The 23,383-nt window shown below is 43.0% G+C and overlaps 1 protein-coding gene across 5 annotated transcripts in view; it reads right to left on the minus strand.

The window, feature by feature from the left end:
• The window catches only part of LOC147013091 (uncharacterized), a 36,467-nt gene extending 13,084 nt beyond the window's left edge, over positions 1–23,383 (minus strand). The window contains exons 1-6 of one of the 5 annotated variants that reach the window (XM_085854661.1): positions 23,172–23,383; positions 21,866–21,910; positions 18,512–18,606; positions 10,812–11,449; positions 10,614–10,704; positions 2,294–2,331 (exon numbers count right to left, since the gene is read on the minus strand). In XM_085854661.1, coding sequence (XP_085710787.1) covers positions 2,294–2,331; positions 10,614–10,704; positions 10,812–11,449; positions 18,512–18,606; positions 21,866–21,910; positions 23,172–23,191 — 927 coding nt within the window. In that variant the 5' untranslated portion in view covers positions 23,192–23,383. The remainder of the gene's footprint in view (positions 1–2,293; positions 2,332–10,613; positions 10,705–10,811; positions 11,450–18,511; positions 18,607–21,865; positions 21,911–23,171) is intronic. The other 4 variants (XM_085854662.1, XM_085854663.1, XM_085854664.1 and 1 more) reach the window with 4 other exon arrangements.

The following is a 23,383-nucleotide window of genomic DNA, read 5'->3' on the forward strand; positions in this document are numbered from 1 at the left end:
GAAGACCATTCAAATGCAGGATGCCCATGTTCACTGTATCATCTGATGTGAAAAACAATAAAGGATTAAAACTTGTTTTTACAATATAGTCTAGCATGTTTTCTTATAGAAACCTATTGGATCATCAAACAAATGGAAACAATGCTGAGAAAATTACTGTCCAAGTCGTAGATGTGCATAGTGCATAGTGCTGTGCACCAGTGCATAGTGCTGGATATGATTAATAAAAAGGTGTCTACTCGGAGTCAACACGCTCAAAACGGTCAATCAGAGCCATAACCAGCTCTTACTTTTCAGCAGGCATCTGATCGTACCGTCTCGCCATCCCCATGAGCACATCAAAGGCTAATTTCTGGTCCGTTGAAGGCTGAATATCAGCATCTTGCAGGGAAACTTTGACGTACTTGGCACCGAAATCTTTCAATACGAACAGCAGTGTACAACTTTCGACGGAAACAAAATCGGCACGATCAAGAGTAGCCTGCGAATCATCCCTACTGCTGCACTGAATTGATGCAATCGTTCTGCCAGAATATTCGTCTTCAAGATGTTGCGTGATTAAATCACCAATAGTCACTCGAATTTATACCGCTGACATACTTCTTAACAATCACTTTCGCCCCAGAAACCACAGTCAATCTGAACCACGCTGGCCACTGCTCAGACGCGATGACCGAAGAATACTGCACAGTTTGGTTAAAGGTGACTCAGCATTTTGGCGCACGCGCGCGAAATTATATTTTGAAAATAAATGCCAACGTTTACATTTCGGGTTTAAAATTTTTGCACCTTCAGCGGAAAATGTATAAATATATAAATTACCCCCGTGTGGGGGTAACGGTCATCTCTATAATACCACAAGTTCTCAATGCTCAGTTATGACCGAAGACTCCTGCGCAGTTTGGTTGAAGATGACTCGGCATTTTGGCACGCGCGCACGGAATTACATTTTGAAAATAAATGCCAACGTTTACATTTCGGGTTTTGAAACTTTTGCACCTTCGGCAGAAAATGTATAAATATACAAGGTCAGCTGCTATGCAATGACACCATTCACTAACTTTTACCATGCCCAGTAGAGAATATATAGCCTCCTGAAGGTAGGGCAGTTTTTGCAAACTTTGAAGTCACGTGACACGAAAACGAAAGCGAAATTCGAAAATCCGTCCCGACCAATTTAGATATTGTCCCATACATTCATATGCCACAATCAAATTCAAGATCGCTTGAGAAATGTAGGAGGAGATAGATTTTGAAAATCGTCATTTTCGCATTTTTTGCCAACTTTAAAGTCACGTGACATGAAAACGAAAGCGAATATCGAAAATCCGGCCCGACCAAATTTAGATATTGTCCCATAGATTCATATGCTACAATCAAATTCAAGATCGCTTGAGACATGGCAGAGGAGATAGAATTTGAAAATCATCATTTTCGCAACTTCAAAGGCCTCGTGACCTTGACCTTGACCTTCGGTGACCTTGAAAGCCATACCATCGTGTACGTCTCATCGACCTCTATCAGAATCACTAATGACCAGATCTCCGGCTTCAACTTCATTGTGAACGGACGGACCGAAGGACATCGACACCCATATTATTAGGTCATGCTCGAAGAGGTGATCTAAAAAGGCTAAAAATGTGTTTTATATTTATATTTCATTTTGGCAAATATACCGTCGGCGGATCTGTAAACCAAGTTATAAAATAACTAAGGCCTTACGTCCTGTCATTACCTGCATGCCTGCCTCCACTTTGCTGTTGGTATCTTCCCCTTTCTCATGCTGTTCCCTTTGTTCTGTTGTGTTCTGATTTTGTCCTGTATCATAGCTCTTCCACAATCCGAGAGCATGTATATACAAAAAAAAGAAAAAAGAAAGAATGGTGCCACATTCCTCCTGCAGAATTCTAGACACTGGTGGACTCTATGCCATGGCACATACAGGCCGTACTGGGCGCACGCGGTTAAGTGACTCTACATTGGTGTTTCCATTTTCTTTCCACTAGTTGTATATTAGAAACCTAAAAACGATGCAAAACATACTATTCACCAAACAGATAAGGACAGTTGGTATCATATGTAATCAATGAAGCTGACAAACCACTTGTGCACCCACCCCCCCCCCTCTTTTACCCCCACAAACACAACTTTTCCTATCTTCTGAGTTTTTACAGAAACACACTTATAATCGACTCATTTTGAAGAAAATAGTGTAAATATGCTCATTAGCAAAAGTCTGACACATCAGCCAATGCCGAGCAAGCACTTTTCCTCAAATGCAGCACACACTCACCTCAACACCTCTCTTTTGCGGAACCTTCAGATCCTTACCTATGAGGAACGAAACAGGAAGAAAACACAAAGCAGTGAGACAAGTAGAAACAGAAATTACTTTATCAAGTACACAGAAGTTTGATTTAAAGCCCAAAAAAGAACTTTCCTGAACCACATAGCCTATACACAACTAGTTGAAAGACAATAATGCAGTGGGTATCTGGGCATGGGCCGAAGCACCAGGCATTGGAAAATTTGTTGACTTATTCTTCATGTCTTTCACTTCATGACACAGGTAAGGATAATGTTTGACACAACCTCCCAAGGGGAGAAATGGTGCAATAGGCAAACAACAAACAAATAGCTCAGCCCTTTACGAAGTAGCTGCTGAATGTGCAATGAACAAACTGAAGAAAGATATTCTCACGAGCAGAAGTCTGGGCAAAAAGAGAGCCGCTGACAGGAATCAAATACTTGATGGATGAATCAGATAAAGTCACATATACAGTGTCATTAAAATCACAGAAATATTTCATATTCCCACAGGACCAAGTACCATGGTTTGAGTGAATTAATTAGCAAATGCTTAATTTCAGACAAGAATCTCAAGAGAGAGAGGCAACACTGAAACCAGCAGGTAAGATGGATGGGTTAGGTAATGTTAATGGGGGTAGAAAGAATTGCAGGTAGGGATGGGAGATTATACGAGAGAGTTGTGCACTACCAATTTGAAGTCCGAGACAAAATGCTGGGATTGAACCGCTTCAAAAAAGCAGTTCACAAGATTGGAGAAAAGAGGAACAAACCTGTGGTGATGGGTAGAAAGCCAAGATTTTGGCAGTTTAACCAGAAGGGGCTACTGGAAGAAGGCATACACGATTGAGGAGCTGAGGATCAGAGAGCTGTGAGAGCAGAGAAAGATAAACCGGAAGAGAGTTGGTAACCAAAAGGAGGCAACTGGCCTGTCTGCAATCAGAGCAGCACAATTGTGTGGGACTGCTCTCCACAAAGCTACAGACAAAACTTGTTGGCTGATAGTAGTTCTCAATTTTCAAGTCGTACTAACTTAGACCGACGCAGTATGCCCAGTATGCGGGTAGCTTTGCTACATTGTTAACACAGGAGAAATCACAGATGATGGTGAAGTGAAGATGTTCAAGAGACTGAAAGCTCTTCCATTGCCTGACCAGGGAAACAGAGAGGTGGGTTTGCTTTATTTTCCTTCAAAAGCAACATGATGAGATCGAAATACAGGGTAACCCCCCCCCCCCAAAAAAAATGGAACCCACCTTTTGTCTAATATCTTCCATCTTACAAGTGACAACCTCTTTTTTTTCAGGCGATTGAAGAGTGAACCACAAAACAGCCTGCGAAAGTTGGTGGCAATTCTTTCCTTTTTAAAGAAGTCATGGACAAGAAGGCAAATAAAAAGACTTGTGACACGTAGATTTTTCTGAAAACGGACTCCCACAAGAAGACTCAAATATAGTTTAAACGTGAGTTTGGAACTTACACCGCAACCCTGCAAGTCACATATCTTTACCTTGGTCACAAAGTCGCAAATCTCAACAGTAAAAGTGCTTGAGGACCAACACAGTCAGGACATTCTCAAGATGTAAGGTCTCCTGAGAACATTGACCTAGCTTGTGATTCAGTGGGCAGAAACCCTGAAAAATTTCACAGGTGTCAGAATAAAGAGCATGAAATTTCATGGTTAGTCAGTGAGAATAATTCTTATTCACAATGTGAAACTGTATCCATACAGAATTCAGATTAAGCACAAAATGACTGCAGCCGATATGCAGAAACAAGTGATAATGTACCAGTGGTTTGTAGACAATATTGAAGAAAAGCCGCACTTCCTTGATAATGTCTGATTTTCTCAAGAGGCACATTTCCTTCTTTATGGTCATGTCGACTCCAAGAACTGTGTATACTGGGGATCAACATCCCCCAATCTAGTGCTTGAGCCCTCGATGCACTTCCTCGGTCGCAATCAGTAAACATGTAATCTTCAGCCCTTTCTGGACTGACGGCAACACAGGCAAGCCATCGACTGTCGATATGAAACATTACCTCCAAGCTCTTGGGAGGTTTTGGAGGGAACCGGCAGTTGCAGGATGGTTTTGAGAAGGAACTACAACGGGCACTCAGTAGAGCGCATACCTTCGCCAACGCTACATTTTGCCCCCCCCCCCCAGAAATCGTGTTACATTTTGCCCCGCCACCAGAAATCGTGTTACATTTTGCCCCCCCCCCAGAAATCGTTGATTGTGAGGGTATTTAGTCCCATACCACATCTGCCATCTCGTATGTGTTATGATGGCTTAAAAACATTAAATTTCCTGCTGTTTGACACTGAATCACGTACATTGTACAATTTCTGTATGAACTCCCTGACCTTTTTGGGTGGCGGTGTCAAGTCAATCTGATGACAACTGGTCACATTATAAGAAATTATTTTCTGGCATTTTAGGGGCATTAAGCACACACGAGTTTCTGTTTTTCTGAATAAGTTATTTATTGTGAACAAACAAACGTTCATTTTCAGAAAGTATGACATCTGAAAGTACTAATTCAGCTGTGTGTACTATATGTAGAGCGTATGACATTCGCTAGTTGCACGATAGGGGGATGAAGTACTATCGATAAATAGAACTATAAGTTGTGAAATACGCCTCTCCTGGTGCCAAAGTCCCATTGGTTTGCATGGAGAGAACAATGTTTTTGCCTGCCAATCCGTTTTTATTACCTGCACCCTTACAACTGCAAAATGTGCATATCTTTTATTTTTTAATATCTTCAAATTGCACCAGCAGCCGAAAGCATCATGGCACATAAGAATGACATTTGAAGCACACATCAGGTGATCGTGCTTTTTTTTTAGAATGGTTGACATCAGCTGGTTGTGGTTGCGCAATCCAAAAGTAATACGTCAGCTGGCTCCTTATTGAAAAAAAAGGAACATTTTTTGTTTAGTGTGCGTAGGTGCCACTAAGGTATGCACATTTTGTAAGTTCAGTGACACCCCCACCCCCCCCCCCCAATGCTTTAAACTCACCAATACAGTCACTGTCAAATATTACACATCACAGGATAGGGAATTGAATTCTAAACATTTTGAATCTACTTACATGCAAATTGTATAAGAATTAACCGCGTTATGATAATAAAGGTCGTTGACCCCCCTGACCTTTGACCCAAACCGCTAACAAAGGTAATGACGTCATTGTGTCATATCGTATATCACAAGATTGGGCATTGAATTCACAACATTTTGGCATTGGTTGCATGCAAATTGGATGAAAAAAAAAAATCAACCGCACTATGGCAAAATGACGATTTTGACCTTTTCATGACCTCGACCTTGACCTTTGTACTCTTAATTTTGTAAATGGTATTAGAGTGTGGGGAACAGAAGTCAACATTTTGGTGTTGGTTTCATGCAAATTGGATAAGAATTGACCGTGTTATGACTAAAACCGCACATTTTGCAATGTCGTGACCCCCCCTTGACCTTTGAGTCCCAACCGGTAATAAGGGTTATTACGTCATTGTGTCATGTCACATATTACAAGATGGGGCATTGAATTCTGAACATTTTGGCATTAGTTGCATGCAAATTGGATACAAATTGACCGCGCTTTGGTAAAAAGACGATTTTGACCTTTTCATGACCTTGACCTTTGACCCGATCGCTCCCAAAATCTAATCAAATGGTCCTCGGATAATAACCAATCATCCCACCAAATTTGCTGCGATTCAGTTCAATACTTTTGGAGTTATGCGAATGACAAACAAATAAAAAACCAATGTCACCGCAGGGTGACCCGTATCTTGCCAAAAGGTGACCACGTGTGACTTCTTTAAGGTCACACTGATGTGAACAGAACTGCTATCCACCAGGAGCGACTCCTTGAGGAATATCTGCCTACGAGAGATTCCGATGAGAATCGTTCTGCAGAGTAACCATGAAAAATATGCGTTTGCCTCATAACGTCACCAAATGACGTCATAATGTCACAAGCTTGACATATCTGGAAAGCACTCATCGAGGTGGTCAATTTGAGGTATTACACGATATGGTACCTAAGATTTCAAAATTTGACCTTGGGGTCAAAAACTTTCGACCTCCAGCGCTAACCATGAAGGTCAAGGCCGATCGCCACCAAAAATTAATTAGCTGAGCGCCAGGCCATGAACTATATTCTCATGAAGTTTGAAGACTATCCGATCAAAATTACTCAAAAAATAAGGGTTTCGTCGACTCCTCTGATTTCGACAAATTGACCTTGACCTTGAAAATTTTATGCGCTGAAAGGGACCTCTATAGGACTCTGATATGCGAAGTTACAAAAATTTCCAATGATAACTGTGCTCTGCAGAGTGATCGATACGTGATTACATACAAACAAAAAATTAAAATTAAAAAAAAAAAAACATACAAGCTAACATATCTTGCAAAAACTTCGTTTTGGCAAGATAATAAATACACAGCGATCAAAACATAACCTTCGCAACAAAGTTTGCGAAGGTAACGATGGTTACAACAGGATGAAGCCACTCCCCACACTTCCAATGATACACCTTATTAGCTCCACCTACTCCTCCTCCTCCTACTTCGATGCAGCACAAAGCTGCGGGTTGCATCATTGACTGAGGACACGTCAATGCCGCTGATGCAATGCCCCAATTACCAATACACTGGTACTCATTTCACTGACCCCGGAAGGATGATGGGCTGAGTCAACCCCATCTGGTGTTAATTCAAAGGAAACATGGGCTCAAACTCAGGACCCTAAGATCCCAAGCCAGCCACCCCAACCATGAAGCCAACACCAAGCTTTAACATATTAGCTCAACACACACTTTGATGACAGAGTAATCAGTTGAAGACTTGCTGTTGAATGGGTCCCACACTCATCAGATTTCTATCTTTGGGGAAATCTGGAGAAAAAACGTCCACAGAGGAAGGCCACAATCGATTAAAGAACTCAAAGCCACAATTATTGATAAAATTTGCTGAATTCCAATGACTTCAGCGTCAGAGTGCGATTTCCGATCAAATTCCAATGACTGACACATTCTGAAGCAGAACGTGTCAGAGTGATCAACCATTTTGTCTGTCGAGTGCAAGTGTGCAATCCACCGAATCCAACCAAACATTTGCAGCACATCATTTAAGCACAGTCGGTCCTGGCATATTCAAGGTAATCTGTGCCAAATATTGTGCCATTTGAGTGATAAATGAGTCTTGAAGAACTTGGAGGTCTCACGGAAGAACTTGGTTGGCTTCGCTTTTCACCAATATCCATGCAACTGGAGTCATACCATCAACCTGAAGAGAGGCTAAAGTCATTGCCATCCTTAAGCGAAGGAAATCTGCTGCTGACCTATTTAGCTATTGGCCCATATTTCTGCTATGTATGACACACAAGTTGTTTGAGGATGTCCTTCTGGCAAGGCTCTCTTAACTAGTCAAGCCCAACATTCCCAAGAAACAAGCTGGCTTCAGACCTAGTAGGAGCTGTGTCGATCAGGTACTTGCACTAACCACCCACACCCATGCGCGCTCAAGACAGGTGTTGCACTAATTGACCCTATATAAGCGTATGATACGTATGCTGCCCAAAAATGGAAGAACGCAGTCGGTCCAATTTCACAAATTTCACAATACTGTGTTTTGTTCGTTCAATGCCCACCTCATGCAGAGTTATTGTGTTATCGAATCCACCTATTTAGGGAACTACGCTTCTCTGAGAACTCCAACTTAAATGGAGAGATGCCTTGTACCACCTCCAGAGTTGCCTATGCAGGTAATCTTGCCCTTGCTACCTCAATCAAACTTGAAGATCTCAGCAGTACCCTGTCCCAGGTCTTAAAGGTAATGGAGCAATACTTCATGTACTGGCACCTCCACCCAAACCCAACTCAGACCACAGTTACCGCTTTCTATCTCAGCAACCGACTGGCTAACAGAAAACTCCAGGTTTCCTTTTGCGGCAAACTGGTCAGGAACGAACCATTCCCCAAGTACCTTGGAGTCACCCTTGATCACAGCCTCACATTCTGCGAACAACCTAAAATGGGTCACAGAAAAGATCAAGACCAGGGTAAACATCATCCAGAAACTAGCAGGCACTCTTCACACTGCTAGCCTTGCTCTTGTGTACTCTGCAGTGGAATACTGTTCTCCTGTTTTGGCAGAGAAAAGCCACACAAAACACTTGGACACTGTCATGAAAACACTGATGCAGAAAATCAGCGGTACACTGAAATCAACACCCATATGCAGTGGCTCACAGTCCTATCTAACATCCCACCCTTTGATGTGTGCTGGAAGGCAAGAAAGCTGAGAGTTTTTGACTGCATCAAAGCCAACCTTCGAGCTTCCAATCCAAGAAGACTTGTAGAATCTACCAAATATGCAATTCAAGTCACACAAACTTTTCTGGAACTCTGCAAATGTTTTGAGTGACATGGGGTTTAACACAAAGGATAAGTGGCACAATCTCTGGACAGACAGCATTTCTAGCAAAGAACTGGTGAGTGAACCGACAGAAGAGCCTCCATGTTTAGACCTCCCACAGAAACAGTGGTCTGCACTTTCCATACAAGGACATCACACCACCTCCACACATGGGATTTCAAAGACAGCCCAGCATGTAACTGTGGTCATCGAGATCGGACTATTCATCACATTGTGAATGAGTGTCACCTATGGAAATTTGATGAAGGATTTCGGGCAATCCAGCGAACAACAGACAGTGTTACGACTTGGATGTCAAACTTACTTATATTTGTGAGCTGTAATTTGCTATATGCAAGAAAGAAGTGACAAATGTGGATTTAAAATTAAATAGTAAGGGTTCTGTTATGTTTGGGTCACCCTGTAATAAACAACAACAAAAAGAAAACCTTTACTGCAGAGAGCAATTTATCGTATTACAAAGTTCATGCCGTCACTGTAGTCTCCACAATTCTGCATTGTCGAACTTTGCAAAGTTCTGACGACTTGTCTATTTGCAAATCATTGTTAAAAATCAATCATGCAGTCGATATGCAAATCATTTTATGCTCAGTCATGAGACAAGTGGTTTTCAATTTTCCCACCATGGCAAGCAATTCTACATATTTGCAAAAAAAAAATTTCAAAGCTAGTTTTTAGCTTATCTGGAATTGGAATTCCATATAAGGTATCATCATCGTGCACCATCCGTCTGTCTCCTATTTTGACTTCTCTGGCCAAACTGATGGGCCAATCCGGCTGGAATTTGGCAGCAACGTTCCGCTCCTGACTTGTAACGGGGATTGCAAAGTTTGTTCTGGTCACATGACTAAGTAAGTCAAAATGGTGGACCGAGAAAATTCTTTCAAAAAATCTTCTTCTCCAGACCCACCAGTCAGAATGCTACCAAATTTGGGTTGAACATTAGGCCAGAGTCCAGATAAGTTACAGCATGTAACTGTGGGAAAAAAAAGACATCGGATGTCCTACTTTTCTCATGCAGGAACACAGGTTTTTCTGATCATTTTCCGATTTGCATTTTCCAAGATATTATTGAGTTAAAAAAAAATACTGTAGTTACATTTCCAACTCAAAGACTCAATTGGGTTGTATGCTTACAGTTGAGTCAAAGTGCGAGTCCCGAGTTATGTTGAGTCTCCAGGTACCAACTAGTCCAGGAGCATTTCTTAGATCGAGTGCCAATCACCGACTTGAGCACAAAAGCCCTCTTTATGTCACCATATATGGTGATGTGGATCCAAGCGAGAAGTTGCTCAACCAACATCTGGACACATGCCTGTATACTCCCACAATCTCTCAAATGATCCCATACAAAGACTTGGCTCTCTTAAATATGCACCACCATTTTGCACCCTTCTACCATTGCGAATCTGCTGTGCATTTTTCCATTTAACCCCTTCAAATTGAAAAGTGCATCATGACCTCGGTGCTAAAAACATTTTGTCCACTATGAAATAATACAAAGTTATCCAAAAAATAAAAAATAAAAAATTCCAACCTCTTTTTTTTCTGCATCTTAAAATTTGTAAACTCACCCCAGAAACCCACCAATTATTTATATATGCTCGCAATTTTGCTACATTTCACGACCAGAACTGCAAACCATCACCATATCATCTTATGATTGCATTGTTAAGTTTGGTTCCTCTTTCTTCCCACACAACATAATACGGGGGATTTTAATTTGTGCGGTTGCATTCTGCAACTGAAGAGCTACTATGTATTATACTTTACAAACTGCATTTTGAGGTCCTTTCATCAGCTTATGTGCAAAAAGACAGCGGATGTGCCACTTCCTTCTACTTCTCACCTTGACTATTCCCTTGCTCAATGGTTTTCTCTTTTTTCGAGGCATGAAATGGGGCATACAGACGAGCTGTAGGAACAGAAGCTTCAGCTTGCTGAAGAGACAAATAATTACACAAGGTCAGTACAGTGAGAAGGTGTAAATAAGTCACCAATAAAGAAAGCGAAAACATGGGGATCATTAATAAACGACAGAATATACCTTCACTGAAGACAAAGGCGTGCGTTTCTGGGATCTCTTGACATTATCATTATTTGCCTTTCGTTTGGCAGAATGACGCTTTTGACTCTTGTAACCCCTGCGAGATGAAGCATCTGTTAGCAATGATGCTGGGGGCATCCGTAGTGCTACAGGAAGAGGCTGTGGAGGTGGCCGTAGTGGCAGCATGCGAGGTTCTGGCAAAAGTTGCCCTGGCGGACAGCGAGAAAGATGTGGACCTGGTCGAGAAACATCAATTGAAAGAAGAGACGGAATTTCTCGGGAGGTAGCAGGTGGATAACTCGTAGCAGGCGAGTAAGTCTTAGCAGGCGAGTAATTCTTAGCAGACGAGTAATTCGGAGCAGACGAGTAGTTCGGAGCAGACGAGTAGTTCGGAGCAGACGAGTAGTTCGGAGGAGACGAGTAATTCGGAGCAGACGGGTAACTCGTAGCAGGCGAGTAGTTCGTAGAAGGCGAATAGTCCGTAGCAGGCAAGTAGTCCGTAGCAGGCGAGTAGTCCATAGCAGAGGCGTAACTTGCAGCAGGCAAGTAACTCTCAACTGGAAGCCTTGAATGAATCATGTGGGAGTCTTGGGAGAGCAGAGCTCTTGGTTGTCGGTAGCTAACCGAAGGTGAGACTCCTACGACAGGGAAAAGTCATATTACAAAAAAGAACAACCCACAAACAACTACAAGCCTCTTAAGATGAACAATTTAACAAGAGGTTGTTGCAGATACCAATATTTAGATAGCCAGGGGTGGGGGGGGGGAGTGGGGTGGGTGTGATGACCAATATAATACTAATATATGCATCCGATTAAACAATTTAATAATAATAAATGAGAATTACAGAAAATTGAACTTAAATTAACAAATATATTTAACACAATATTAACTTCGCTTGTTTGCTCATGCACATCACAGAACAATATGGGTAAAACTGTCAACATCATTTTAATTATGAAAAAAATGATGATGTCGAGCAAAGCTTATACAGGTAACCAGCCACAAACCTGGGATCCTAAGATCCGGTTTTACCAGAAAGAAAATCACCAATTTTTCAAGCCAAAACTACAATTTTGAGATTTTGGTGAAAAATAAGTAAAATAAAATAAAACAAATTAATTATCACCTCCCACATAGTTGTAGCACCAGCCGCCATGTTAGGGTGGCGCGATGCATGACAGGGTGTGCTGAACGCCATTTGTTTCATTATCCCCACTTTAGCGTCATCCTTACGACATTCCACAGACCGGTGTTTGTGTGTGTGTTTGTTTGTCGTGCTACTCTGACAACAGTTCTGGGCCGATTACATCCAGATTTGCTACCGATTACATCCTCGTTCACATCAGCATGACCACAATTAATGTATGGGAGTGTTTTTATCTTTGCCGGTGGTTTGGGGGGGAGGGGCGGGGGAACGCAAATCCTCCATGTAAAAGTGTACCGTGTAGCATCGCTCCAGGTGGGGGCATTACAAGTCTTCACCATTAACAGTGTAGTATTCATGTCCCCACGTTTTCAGTGCAGTGAGGTGTTTCGAATTATAAGCAGTAGATATGTTTTTGCTTCATGCATATAACCCGGGTTATTTTCTTTTGCCTATACAGAGCTGCCAGTTGCCGATGCAACACCGAAATAAAGGTATGCATCAGAAGAACGTGTTGCTTGCTTGAAACAAGATCGCCCGTTGGGCGGGTACTTTGCTAGTATGCAGTAATTCCTCGTTTAACGCAGTAGTTGCATTTTGAGAATTTACCGTGTTAGCTGAAAACTTGCAAAACAAAATTAATTTTCCCATAAGAAACAATATAATTGGTGGAGGTTGAGTGTCAGGACGTTGGTGGATGGGGAAGACAGAGACAGAGGCGGGTGGGTGGAGGGGAGTTGGCAGAGAGAAAATATTATGCTTTATGAACACACACACACACACACACACACACACACACACACACACACACACACACACACACACACACACACACACACACACACACACACACACACACACACACGATATTAGTGCTTGGCTGGTATTGGCAATTCTTCAGGAATCAGCAGAATGGAGTCAGTGTGATTACTGACTACAGTACGGACTGTATACAACCCAGAAACCTTGAGTAGCTTTCACCCTTGCTTTGGGGGAATTTCAATGAACAAATTATAAAACGTCACATTATAGGCGTTTCAGAGAGATGTGCATAAACATTAATCTTTATAAACAGCGGCCAATCGTTATGCTGAGCTGAGAGGGCAGCGCAACTGAGCGAAGTGGAGCAACCGAGCGAGGGGAAGCGAGCTATTACCAAGACGTGCCGGGGTCATCCGTGCTCGGCTTCCACTACGTTCTGCAGCAAATATTCATGACACCTGCAGACTTTCTCATACATCCCCGTTAAACCTCTCTCTCATGCATCTTTTCTCAATCTATGTCTCGTTCACTAAAAGAGCATTACTGATTTGTACATTTCACCCATTCCTCTTGCATCATGCTGCACTGCATGTGCACCTCCCGCTCACACACCGCAGACATCCCACAGTATTCTTCCCTCCTCCCCCTTCCAAAGCAATTGGGTTGCGTCGGTCTGTTGACCGCACCAGGTGCAACAAAGTCACTAAACCTCAACTGTTTCTCACCTTTCTGGGCTAAATCTAATTTACTCGGGTATGTGCGAGATGGCACCTGTTATGTGCAACGTACGTTAAGATTGTAGAAGTCATTCTCAGGTTAACTCTGCACTGTCTCTTTCTTTTTGTAAATATTTGCATTCCTTTTGCTGCACCCACAAATTCCTTCCTTTCCCCTGCTCTATAGTTTTGTGAATAAACTATATCATTGTGCCACGTAACTTTTCTCACCCTTGTTGTTATAAATTTCTCGTTATAAATGCACCCAGCTCGTTTTCATCTTTTCCTTCATTGGTCCAGCATGGTCCACACATTAGACTAGCTGGGAAGTTATATCCCAATAATCTGTTTATTCACCAGTGTATACTTGGCAGCTCCGCTCGGCTGCATCTGATATAAGTTTAACGCAAGTACGCATTGAGGGTGCGATTCCCCAATAAGGAGACTACGTGTACAACAGTTAGGCGGTCATAAGAGAGAGGACACAGGGTCACGTGGTTAAATTGTTGGCGTTCTTGTCCATTAGCGACCCGCCGCGACACAGACCTATTCGTGTACGACATGCTCGATTCCCGGTGAGTCCGCGAGGAGAACCGGGGAAACCCCCACCCTCATAGTACCCCCCATGAACCCCAGTCCGCAACAATAGAGTTTTGTATTTTTAATTAACTTTCTGAAATTTATAGAATTTGTTTTTCACTTGAAAGTTGTGGGAGCAATGAATAAAAAAAAAGTGGGAAAAGTCTGATTTAATGCAATTTAATTTCAGGCTACAAGACAACAAAAGGTGAAAATTTTGAAATGGGGTGTTGTAAGCTTCTATCGGCACTGTGTGTGTGTGTATTTATTTACAAGGTCGGTCGAAAAAGTAACGGGACTGACGTCACAGAAATTTTATTCCAAAAAATATATTTAAATCACAGCTTGTCCCCTTCAAAATAGTTTCCCTCCAGTCTCACACACTGTCCATCCTCTTCTTTCATGCTTCGATGCACCCCCGGAAGGCTTCTTCTGGAATCCTCCGGAGCTCTGATGTCACGGCCCTTTTGATGGCCTCCACATCAGGAAAGCGAATCCCCTTGATCACCCCCTTGAGCTTGGGGAATAGGAAAAAAATCACAAGGGGCCAAGTCTAGCGAATACAGGGGTTGCTCCAGAGTTGGCACGTTCCTCTCCGCCAGAAACTGTCGGGTGCTCAGGGCACTGTGAGCAGGGACGTTGTCATGGTGGAGCACCCAGGCGTTGTTCTCCCACAGATCCCTCCTCTTGTCCCAGACTGATCTCATGAGGCGCCGGAGGATCTCCTTGATTCACTTCACGGAGGTACACGTATTGATTCGCTGTTTCACCCTTTGGTAGAAACTCGAAGTGGACGATGCCCTTGATGTCAACAAACGCGATGAGCATCACCTTGACCTTCGACTTCGACATCCTTGCTTTCTTTGGTCTTGGTGATGCTGGACTTTTCCACTGACGACTCTGCCGTTTGGTCTCGGGATCGTACTCGAATATCCACGATTCATAGCCAGTAATGACTCTCCCGAGCAGGTCTGGATCGTCCTTGAGGCGCTTGATAATGTCTTGACAGACAGTGAATCTTTGCTGTTTCTGGTCCTCGGAAAACAGCTTGGGGACCATCTTTGTGCACACCTTGGCATTTCGAGATTTTCAGTGATGATGCTCCAGACAATGTCCTTGTTGATGGAAAGTTCCTCAGCAACCATTCGCACCATGAGTCGACGATCTGCGTGCACCATCTGCTTCACACGCTCGATGTTGTCCGCCATTCTGCTCGTTGAAGGTCTTCCAGACCGTGGATAGTCTTCAACTTCCTCCAGTCTCTCTTTGAACCTCTTGTGCCATTCAAATGCACGTGTGCATGACATCATTTCTTCCCCGTAGACTTGCTGCAGCATTGCGAAGGATTCGGAAGGTGTTTTGCCAAGCTTGGCAAAAAACTTCAGTTTGGCTCTCTGCTCACTACTCATAGTGCGACGACTCAGACGAGACAAAGTGTAAAGCACGACATAAAAAAAAATCACACAATGAGTGCAGTCAACCATCACCAATCATATATATTGCTGGAATGTTGCGAAAGACTGTGACGCAACCTGTTCGTTGAAGTTGTGTAAGTGGAGCACACAGCAGGCTCAGTACCGTTACTTTTTAGGCGGACCTCGTATGTATGTGTGTGTGTGTATGCATGTGTATATATATATATATATATATATATATATATATATATATATATATATATATATATATATATATATATATATATTTATATATATATATATATATATATAGTTGCGGGCCGGGGAGTGGGGTGAGAAGACCACAAGCCGGGGGGTGGGGTGAGAAGCTATGTCGGTTCCCACCAGACTCCCCGGAATTGTAGGCCATCACACACGGATAATTCCGTGACGCGGTGGGTCGCTTAACCGACCGTGGATGCCAATAACTCAACCGCGTGATCTAGGGTCCTCCCGTCTATGGGTTAATCGGGTTACCGAATTAATCATGTGGTTTAATTACCGGGGAACATGCCCTCGGTACGCCTTGTCCGAACCGGATCAATTCACCAGATCGGATTCAGCCAAGCGACACTGCCAAGGACGTACCGGCTAAAAGGAACGGATCGTTAGGAATAATGTCCCGGCTAAGCTAGATCAATGGAAGAAAAGACAAAAACGAGCAGGGAACATTCCTAATAATAATAATTCATTTACAAGCAGGCGAAGAGAGATATGTGACACAGTGATGATATATTGGGGTGTGTTGTGCAGATAGAAAGAAGCGTGTGGTGCGACAATAAACAGGCAGCTTACAAAAGGGGACACAAAGCAGACTTAACGCGAAAATAATATAACAATAATAATAACAATAACAATCTTCTGCAGTCTTGCTTAAGCAGACAGGCACCAAAACACACACACACACACACACACACACACACACACACACACACACACACACACACACACACACACACACACACACACACACACACGCACACACACACACAGACACACACAGACACACACAAGAAGGAGTTTTGCAAGGAGGGAGTGGGGGGGGGGGTTGAGGCTAAGATCTCGGCTACTGTGCGCCCGAGAGCACGACGTACCACCAATACGTTCCCGGGGGGGGGGGGGGGGGAGGGGTGCTCCGGGATGCGGTACCCGACAGTGGGCACGTTGTCTCTGGCACGTGTTGTCTTTCGCACGTGTGGAGACTGTTCGTGAAGAAGAAGCTTGAGTGGAGAAGGGGCGGAGTCCAGAGGGTGAGGGTGGAGTAGTAGGCAGGAAGGATCAGGTAGGCGGGTGAGGTCGCACCGTGTAGGCTCAGGTAGGCGACGTGGTGTGGGCGGAGACGAGGAGGCGGAGTCGAGGAGCAGGAGGCGGGCCGTGGCGGTGTCGACGAGACGAGGTGTGGGCGGAGACGGGGAGGCGGAGACGAGGAGCAGGAAACACAGACCGACTGGGCAAGAGGGAATGCCTTGACCTTTATAGGGCCCGAAGCTCGGGGGGAGGGGCCAAGCCAAATCCAAATGTCATCACCCGAATCGGGCGCTCCGATTGGCCCCAAACCCCCACGTGGCCGGCCAGCTTGGCCCGAAAACCGCCTCACTTCGTTTCCGGCAAGGCCATCCCAAACAGCGGCAATATTGCGCTCCGAACCCACGAGACGACATGAATCGCCGACACCAAAATTGGCACGCGAATCATCCCGCAAAAACCCCTAAGCGACCGGTCGAGGGTCCCGCATGCCCGCTCGGGCGTTCGACCAGCATCGATCAACGCGCTCGTTCCACACACGCCAACGTGGCCCGCACTGTACATTCCCTGGCTCGATCGCAGCCTCGCTGGCCGCAGAGACGAGAAGACGTTCACCATCCGTGGAGAATCCACCGCTGCCAGCGAGGACCGAAGGTACATCGCCATGGATAAATCCATGCACGTTTCACGAGCAGCGTACGTGTCTGCTTTCGAGCACATTCCATACAGTGCGCGCGGTTCCGCCATTACGCACGTGGCCAGCGCTCGCGTTCACACGACTCCGCAAAAGCGTGTACGCTGGGCTAACACCAATATGTGTCGGGTATTGAGGTAAAAAAAAAGAACAAGCTGCTTCTACCCGCACACTCGTATCCTGCCCAACATGGCGTGGAGTCGGCTTTATTGGCCTCCGTACGCGTCTCGCGCAGCGTGGGCGTTGTGCTGGCCGTTTCCTATGGGGTGAAAAACACCATTCATGCAGCCTCCTAAGAGGTATTTACTTGCATGCCTTTCTAATGCAAATCGGTCAATTCCCCCCAGAACATCGGAAGCTCGAGTCAATAGTCCAGCACCAACTAGCACATGACATGACTCGGTGCTGCAGTTTCCCCGCCATGGGGCTGCAGTTTCCCCACCGTGGCGAAGCACGTGCTGGCCTCCACAAGGCTCCACCTTACAGTGAAGGCGCACGTGGCTGATTTACCTCAGGAATAATCAGGAAAGAAGAAGAGTGGGGATTAAATGAAGGGAAAAAAATGATTGAAGCAACCCTAGCTATTAGAGCATCGCAATGCACTCCCTTGTTGTCCTGCTAAACAAAAGGAAAGGGACTATCTACACGTATAGTCATGGCATAACTGTCTTGGGACACCTATCTGTTGTATGCATGCGGTTCCGATATATATATATATATATATATATATATATATATATATATATATATATATATATATATATATATATATATATATATATATATATATATATATATATATATATATATTATAGTTGAATTTCATTGTCTTTTTTTTTCTTTGGTTAGCTATGCTACAATTTAGAAAATATGTTCAAGTTGTGAATGTGGAAGTAGCATTATGGCTTTCAGAAAGAAAAGGAGATTGCTTTCAGAACGAGGAGACTTGACCCACATCTAGTACTTGAACGTCTGATGTTCCAAATCAAGGAGATTGCATCGACAGACTTAAACCAGATCTAGTGCTTAGTGAAGAGTCAGGATGGCTTGGAAGACCACAAGGATTTAAAAGGATAAGATGAATGATGAGATCCATTGCATACCATGAACAGGATAGGGTAATAAAGGAGCAGGTCTTGGTGGTGAATCTCTCCTCTCGTGCACAGCAACTTCATCCCAGTCCAATAGTCGCTGTCTGCTTCACACACAAATGGTGTCATCAAATACATTTTATTCATCCACCCATTCCCCTACCCCCTCCTGAAGTCCACAAGAACAGTAGCAGGTAAGAGAGAATGATAAAGCCAGTTGTGCTTCAACAAACCCCAGGGTTCAAAACACCATTTCAGGACTTCCTGCAAGATTCAAAATAAATGTAAATTTCCATCTGAAACAATGATTTTGCCTTCAAGGTGAATATTTGTTCATCGAGTAACAGAATAATTACAAGCACTCCCCCTTGCCTCTGGGTCAGATCTTTTGAGGTGACCCCAGCACACGTGCCTGTATTGGGTACCAGCGTATAGGGACACCTGGAAGAACTAGATGATCAAAGAATATTTCGCTGTGATGCAAATATTAAAATAATGTACGCAAATGAACAATTTATGAAACCTTTCGGGCAGGGGTGCCCAACCTTTTTTTACTGGGGTACGATTTCACATGTTCGTGGTCCCACCAAGTACCACTGTACCAAAATTCACCTAAAATAGTGTTTATTTGCGATACAGATACGACAATGGGGAGTTAAACAAAATGCAGGAGGTGGCCATGCAGCCCATCATGCGTGCAATTATATATAATGTACTGGCAAAAGTACCCGTCGCTTCACTGATAGGTTTAATATAAAGACTGCATGCTGCACTTCACAAACATTCTGCTCTATTCACTCCATCATTTGCCTGAATATATATATATATATATATATATATATATATATATATATATATATATATATATATATATATATATATATATATATATATATATATATATATATATATATATATATATATATATACACACACACACACACATCACTCCCTCTTCGCTGTGAAGCTGTGTTGGATGCTTTGGTTTGAACCTCTTCTTAAATTGAGTGACATTAAACATTTTGAAAATTTCGAATTATTCTCACATTTCAACATCACAGTCATGCATGTTATCAAGTTGTTTAAACTTTCTTTATACAAGACTAGTACGTGCCCGTACGTGCCCGTACGTGCAAAAAAAAAAAAACCTTCAAACTGCGTGCCAGAAACAACAAACACATAGGCCGTTCCTTCACTCTCGCGTGGCCGTACGTGAGTGGCCGTACGTGCAAGCCAAAAAAAAAAAATTCTTTCAAACAACCACACAGTAAACTAGAACGGGCACTCACTGGAGCGCATACCTTCACCAATGCTACATTTGCACCCTCCCCCCCCCCAGAAACCATTGATTGTGAGGGTATTTAATCCCATACCACATCTGCCATCTCGTATGTGTTATGATGGCTTAAAAACATTAAATTTCCTGCTGTTTGACACCGATTCACGTACATTGTACAATTTCTGTATGAACTCCCTGACCTTTTTGGGTGTCGGTGTCAAGTCAATCTGATGACAATTGGTCACATTATAAGAAATTCAAATATTACACATCACAGGATAGGGAATTGAATTCTAAACATTTTGAATCCACTTACATGCAAATTGTATAAGAATTGACCGCGTTATGATAATAAAGGTCGTTGACCCCCCCCCAGACCTTTGACCCAAACCGCTAACAAAGGTAATGACGTCATTGTGTCATATTGTATATCACAAGATTGGGCATTGAATTCACAACATTTTGGCATTGGTTGCATGCAAATTGGATAAAAATTGACCGCACTATGGCAAAATGACGATTTTGACCTTTTCGTGACCTCGACCTTGACCTTTGTACTCTTAATTTTGTAATTGGTATTCGAGTGTGGGGAACAGAACAGTCAACATTTTGGTGTTGGTTTCATGCAAATCGGATAAGAATTGACCGTGTTATGACTAAAACTGCACATTTTGCAATGTCGTGACCCCCCCTGACCTTTGACTCCCAACCGCTAATAAGGGTTATTACGTCATTGTGTCATGTCACATCACAAGATGGGGCATTGAATTCTGAACATTTTGGCATTAGTTGCATGCAAATTGGATACAAATTAACCGCGATTTGGTAAAAAGACGATTTTGACCTTTTCATGACCTTGACCTTGACCTTTGACCCGATCGCTCCCAAAATCTAATCAAATGGTCCTCGGATAATAACCAATCATCCCACCAAATTTGCTGTGATTCAGTTCAACACTTTTGGAGTTATGCGAATAACAAAAAAATAAAAAACCAATGTCACCGCAGGGTGACCCGTATCTTTCCAAAAGGTGACCACGTGTGACTTCTTTAAGGTCACACTGAGGTGAACAGAGCTGCTATCCACCAGGAGCGACTCCTTGAGGAATATCTGCCTACGAGAGATTCCGATGAGAATCGTTATACAGAGTAACCATGAAAAAAATCTGTTTTTTCGTCATGACGTCATCAAATGACGTCATAGCGTCAAACTTTTGACAGATCTGGAAAGCACTTATCAAGCGCTTTCATATGAGGTATTACTCGATATGGTATCTAAGATTTCAAAATTTGACCTTGGGGTCAAAAACTTTCGACCTCCAGCGCTAACCATGAAGGTCAAGGCCGATCGCCACCAAAAATTAATCAGCTGAGCGCCAGGCCATGAACTATTCCCATGAAGTTTGAAGACGATCCGATCAAAATTACTCAAAAAAAATAAGGGTTTCGTCGACTCCCCTGATTTGCGACAGTGACCTTGACCTTGAAAATTTTATGCGCTGAAAGGGACCTCTATAGGACTCTGATATGCGAAGTTACAAAAATTTCCAATGATAACTGTGCTCTGCAGAGTGATCAATAGGTGATTACAGACAAACAAAAAAAAATAAAAAAAATAAAAATAAAAAACATACAAGCTGACTAACATATCTTGCAAAAACTTCGTTTTGGCAAGATAATAAATACACAGCGATCAAAACATAACCTTCGCAACAAAGTTTGCGAAGGTAACCAGGAAGAAACTTGGTCTTTCCTTCGCTCTCGTAAACGACGACTGGATTGGGCATTGTGTTTATCTATAAATGCGCGTAAGAAATCGAGAAATTATTAGAACAAGCCGGTAGGTGACATGGGTGGTCGTGACATAATCGCATACTCGTCATACAGTTTTTGACGGATCGGGCTGAAAATTTTTGACAAAGAGGTTGATTATATTACGCATAAAAGCCTGGAAGCCGATTTTTGATTTTCGAAAAAAAAATTTTTTTAATGATTTTTCAAACATTTCAAAGTCCCGTTGCTAGGCAACGGTGGTGTCTATAGCAACGGTGCTCAAAAGCATACAACTAGGTCATGGTATGAACCTACCTGTCAAGTTTCATCAAAATCGGTTGACTCCTCTGGCCTCCAGAGCTGTCCATTACATACAAACAAACAAAAACAAAAAAAATGACGGTAAATAGACACCCGATTTTTGAAGGAAGGACTACCATTTGAAAAATAAAACCGAAATAAAAAATCGGCTCAAGTAAAATTTTCTAAATATCTCGAAGTGTTTAATTCCGAAGTCTCGTTTCTCCACATTCAAAACTGTAGAAGTATTGAAAATACCGTACGCGGTTTTTCGGCCGCTGCATAGCAACGGGTGGTTGCTTAGCAACGAAACTCAAACGCGCACATTCCCAGCTCATATGGCACCTGTTCACCAAGTTTCATCGAAAATCGGTTTGCTGGTTTGTGCTGTGGAGCCTCGCGTTGCAGACACAGACACACACAGACGGACGGAAAACCCGACAATAAGGGTACTCTAGCGACCACCCAATACATTAAGTCATCACTATCCGGAAGTCCGTACGTTGTAACCTGTAATGGGGAACGCGGCTGAAGATCTCTTCTCCCAACGGCCACGCCTACGCAGCAACGTGTCCTGTCATTGGTTGGTAAATAAATGGCCATAACTTGGGAAACACTTGTCTGATTAATATCAAACCTTGAAAAGGCACATCCTCAGGTCCCCAGCAATATACCTGGCAAGTTTCAATTAGATCGGACCAGTGGTTGTCGAGAAACAGCGGTCACAGTCACACACACACACACACACACACACACACACACACACACACACACACACACACACACACACACACACACACACACACACACACACACACTGCTGGAATTATAGATTATAATTTGTAATAATGGACTGGATACCACCAGGTGGCGCTATACGATACACATTTACATCGAGAGTGGTGGGGTCTTCCACTCCAGAACCACGTCCCCCAGATATGCTACCCAGACAGACGCCATACTCGGGGTACCTTCAGTAAACGTGGTCCATTTGGTTGGATTTGATTCTGTAGTTATAGAAACAAACACGAATCGAAATGTATTTTCATATTACAAGAGCTACGACCATTTAGTTATTTATTTATTTATTTTGAGCCGTTGGTTCAAACACGTACAGATAAGATGTGGATCACGAAAATTAAAAAGTTTAAAAAAAAAAAACTCCTGGCCTGCCCAGTTTTGGAACATGAAGGACATGAAGTCACTTGTGTGTTTATTACACACAATCGTAATTTAAAATATATATATATATATATATATATATATATATATATATACTGTGTCTATTATTTCACGTTATAACCGTCGGAACTCGGCTCACCTCCGGATTGGAAAGAACATGGTGCGGCTCTGACAAGATAAACTAGCACAAATAATCAAACCACGTCAATTGGAAGTAAAGAGGATCCTGAAATGCAAAACGATTAACGAGAAAACCCAAAATGACGATGAAATCAAGTCCACCGTTCCAGACGTTAAACGAAGGCCTCGCGAATTTCAAACGCATTTCCGTTTCACTCTTCTACTTCCTGC

Source organism: Eptatretus burgeri, chromosome 14 (assembly GCF_056783735.1).
Source record: "Eptatretus burgeri isolate ZD-2024b chromosome 14, Ebu_testis_v1, whole genome shotgun sequence".
Classification (NCBI taxonomy): domain Eukaryota; kingdom Metazoa; phylum Chordata; class Myxini; order Myxiniformes; family Myxinidae; genus Eptatretus; species Eptatretus burgeri.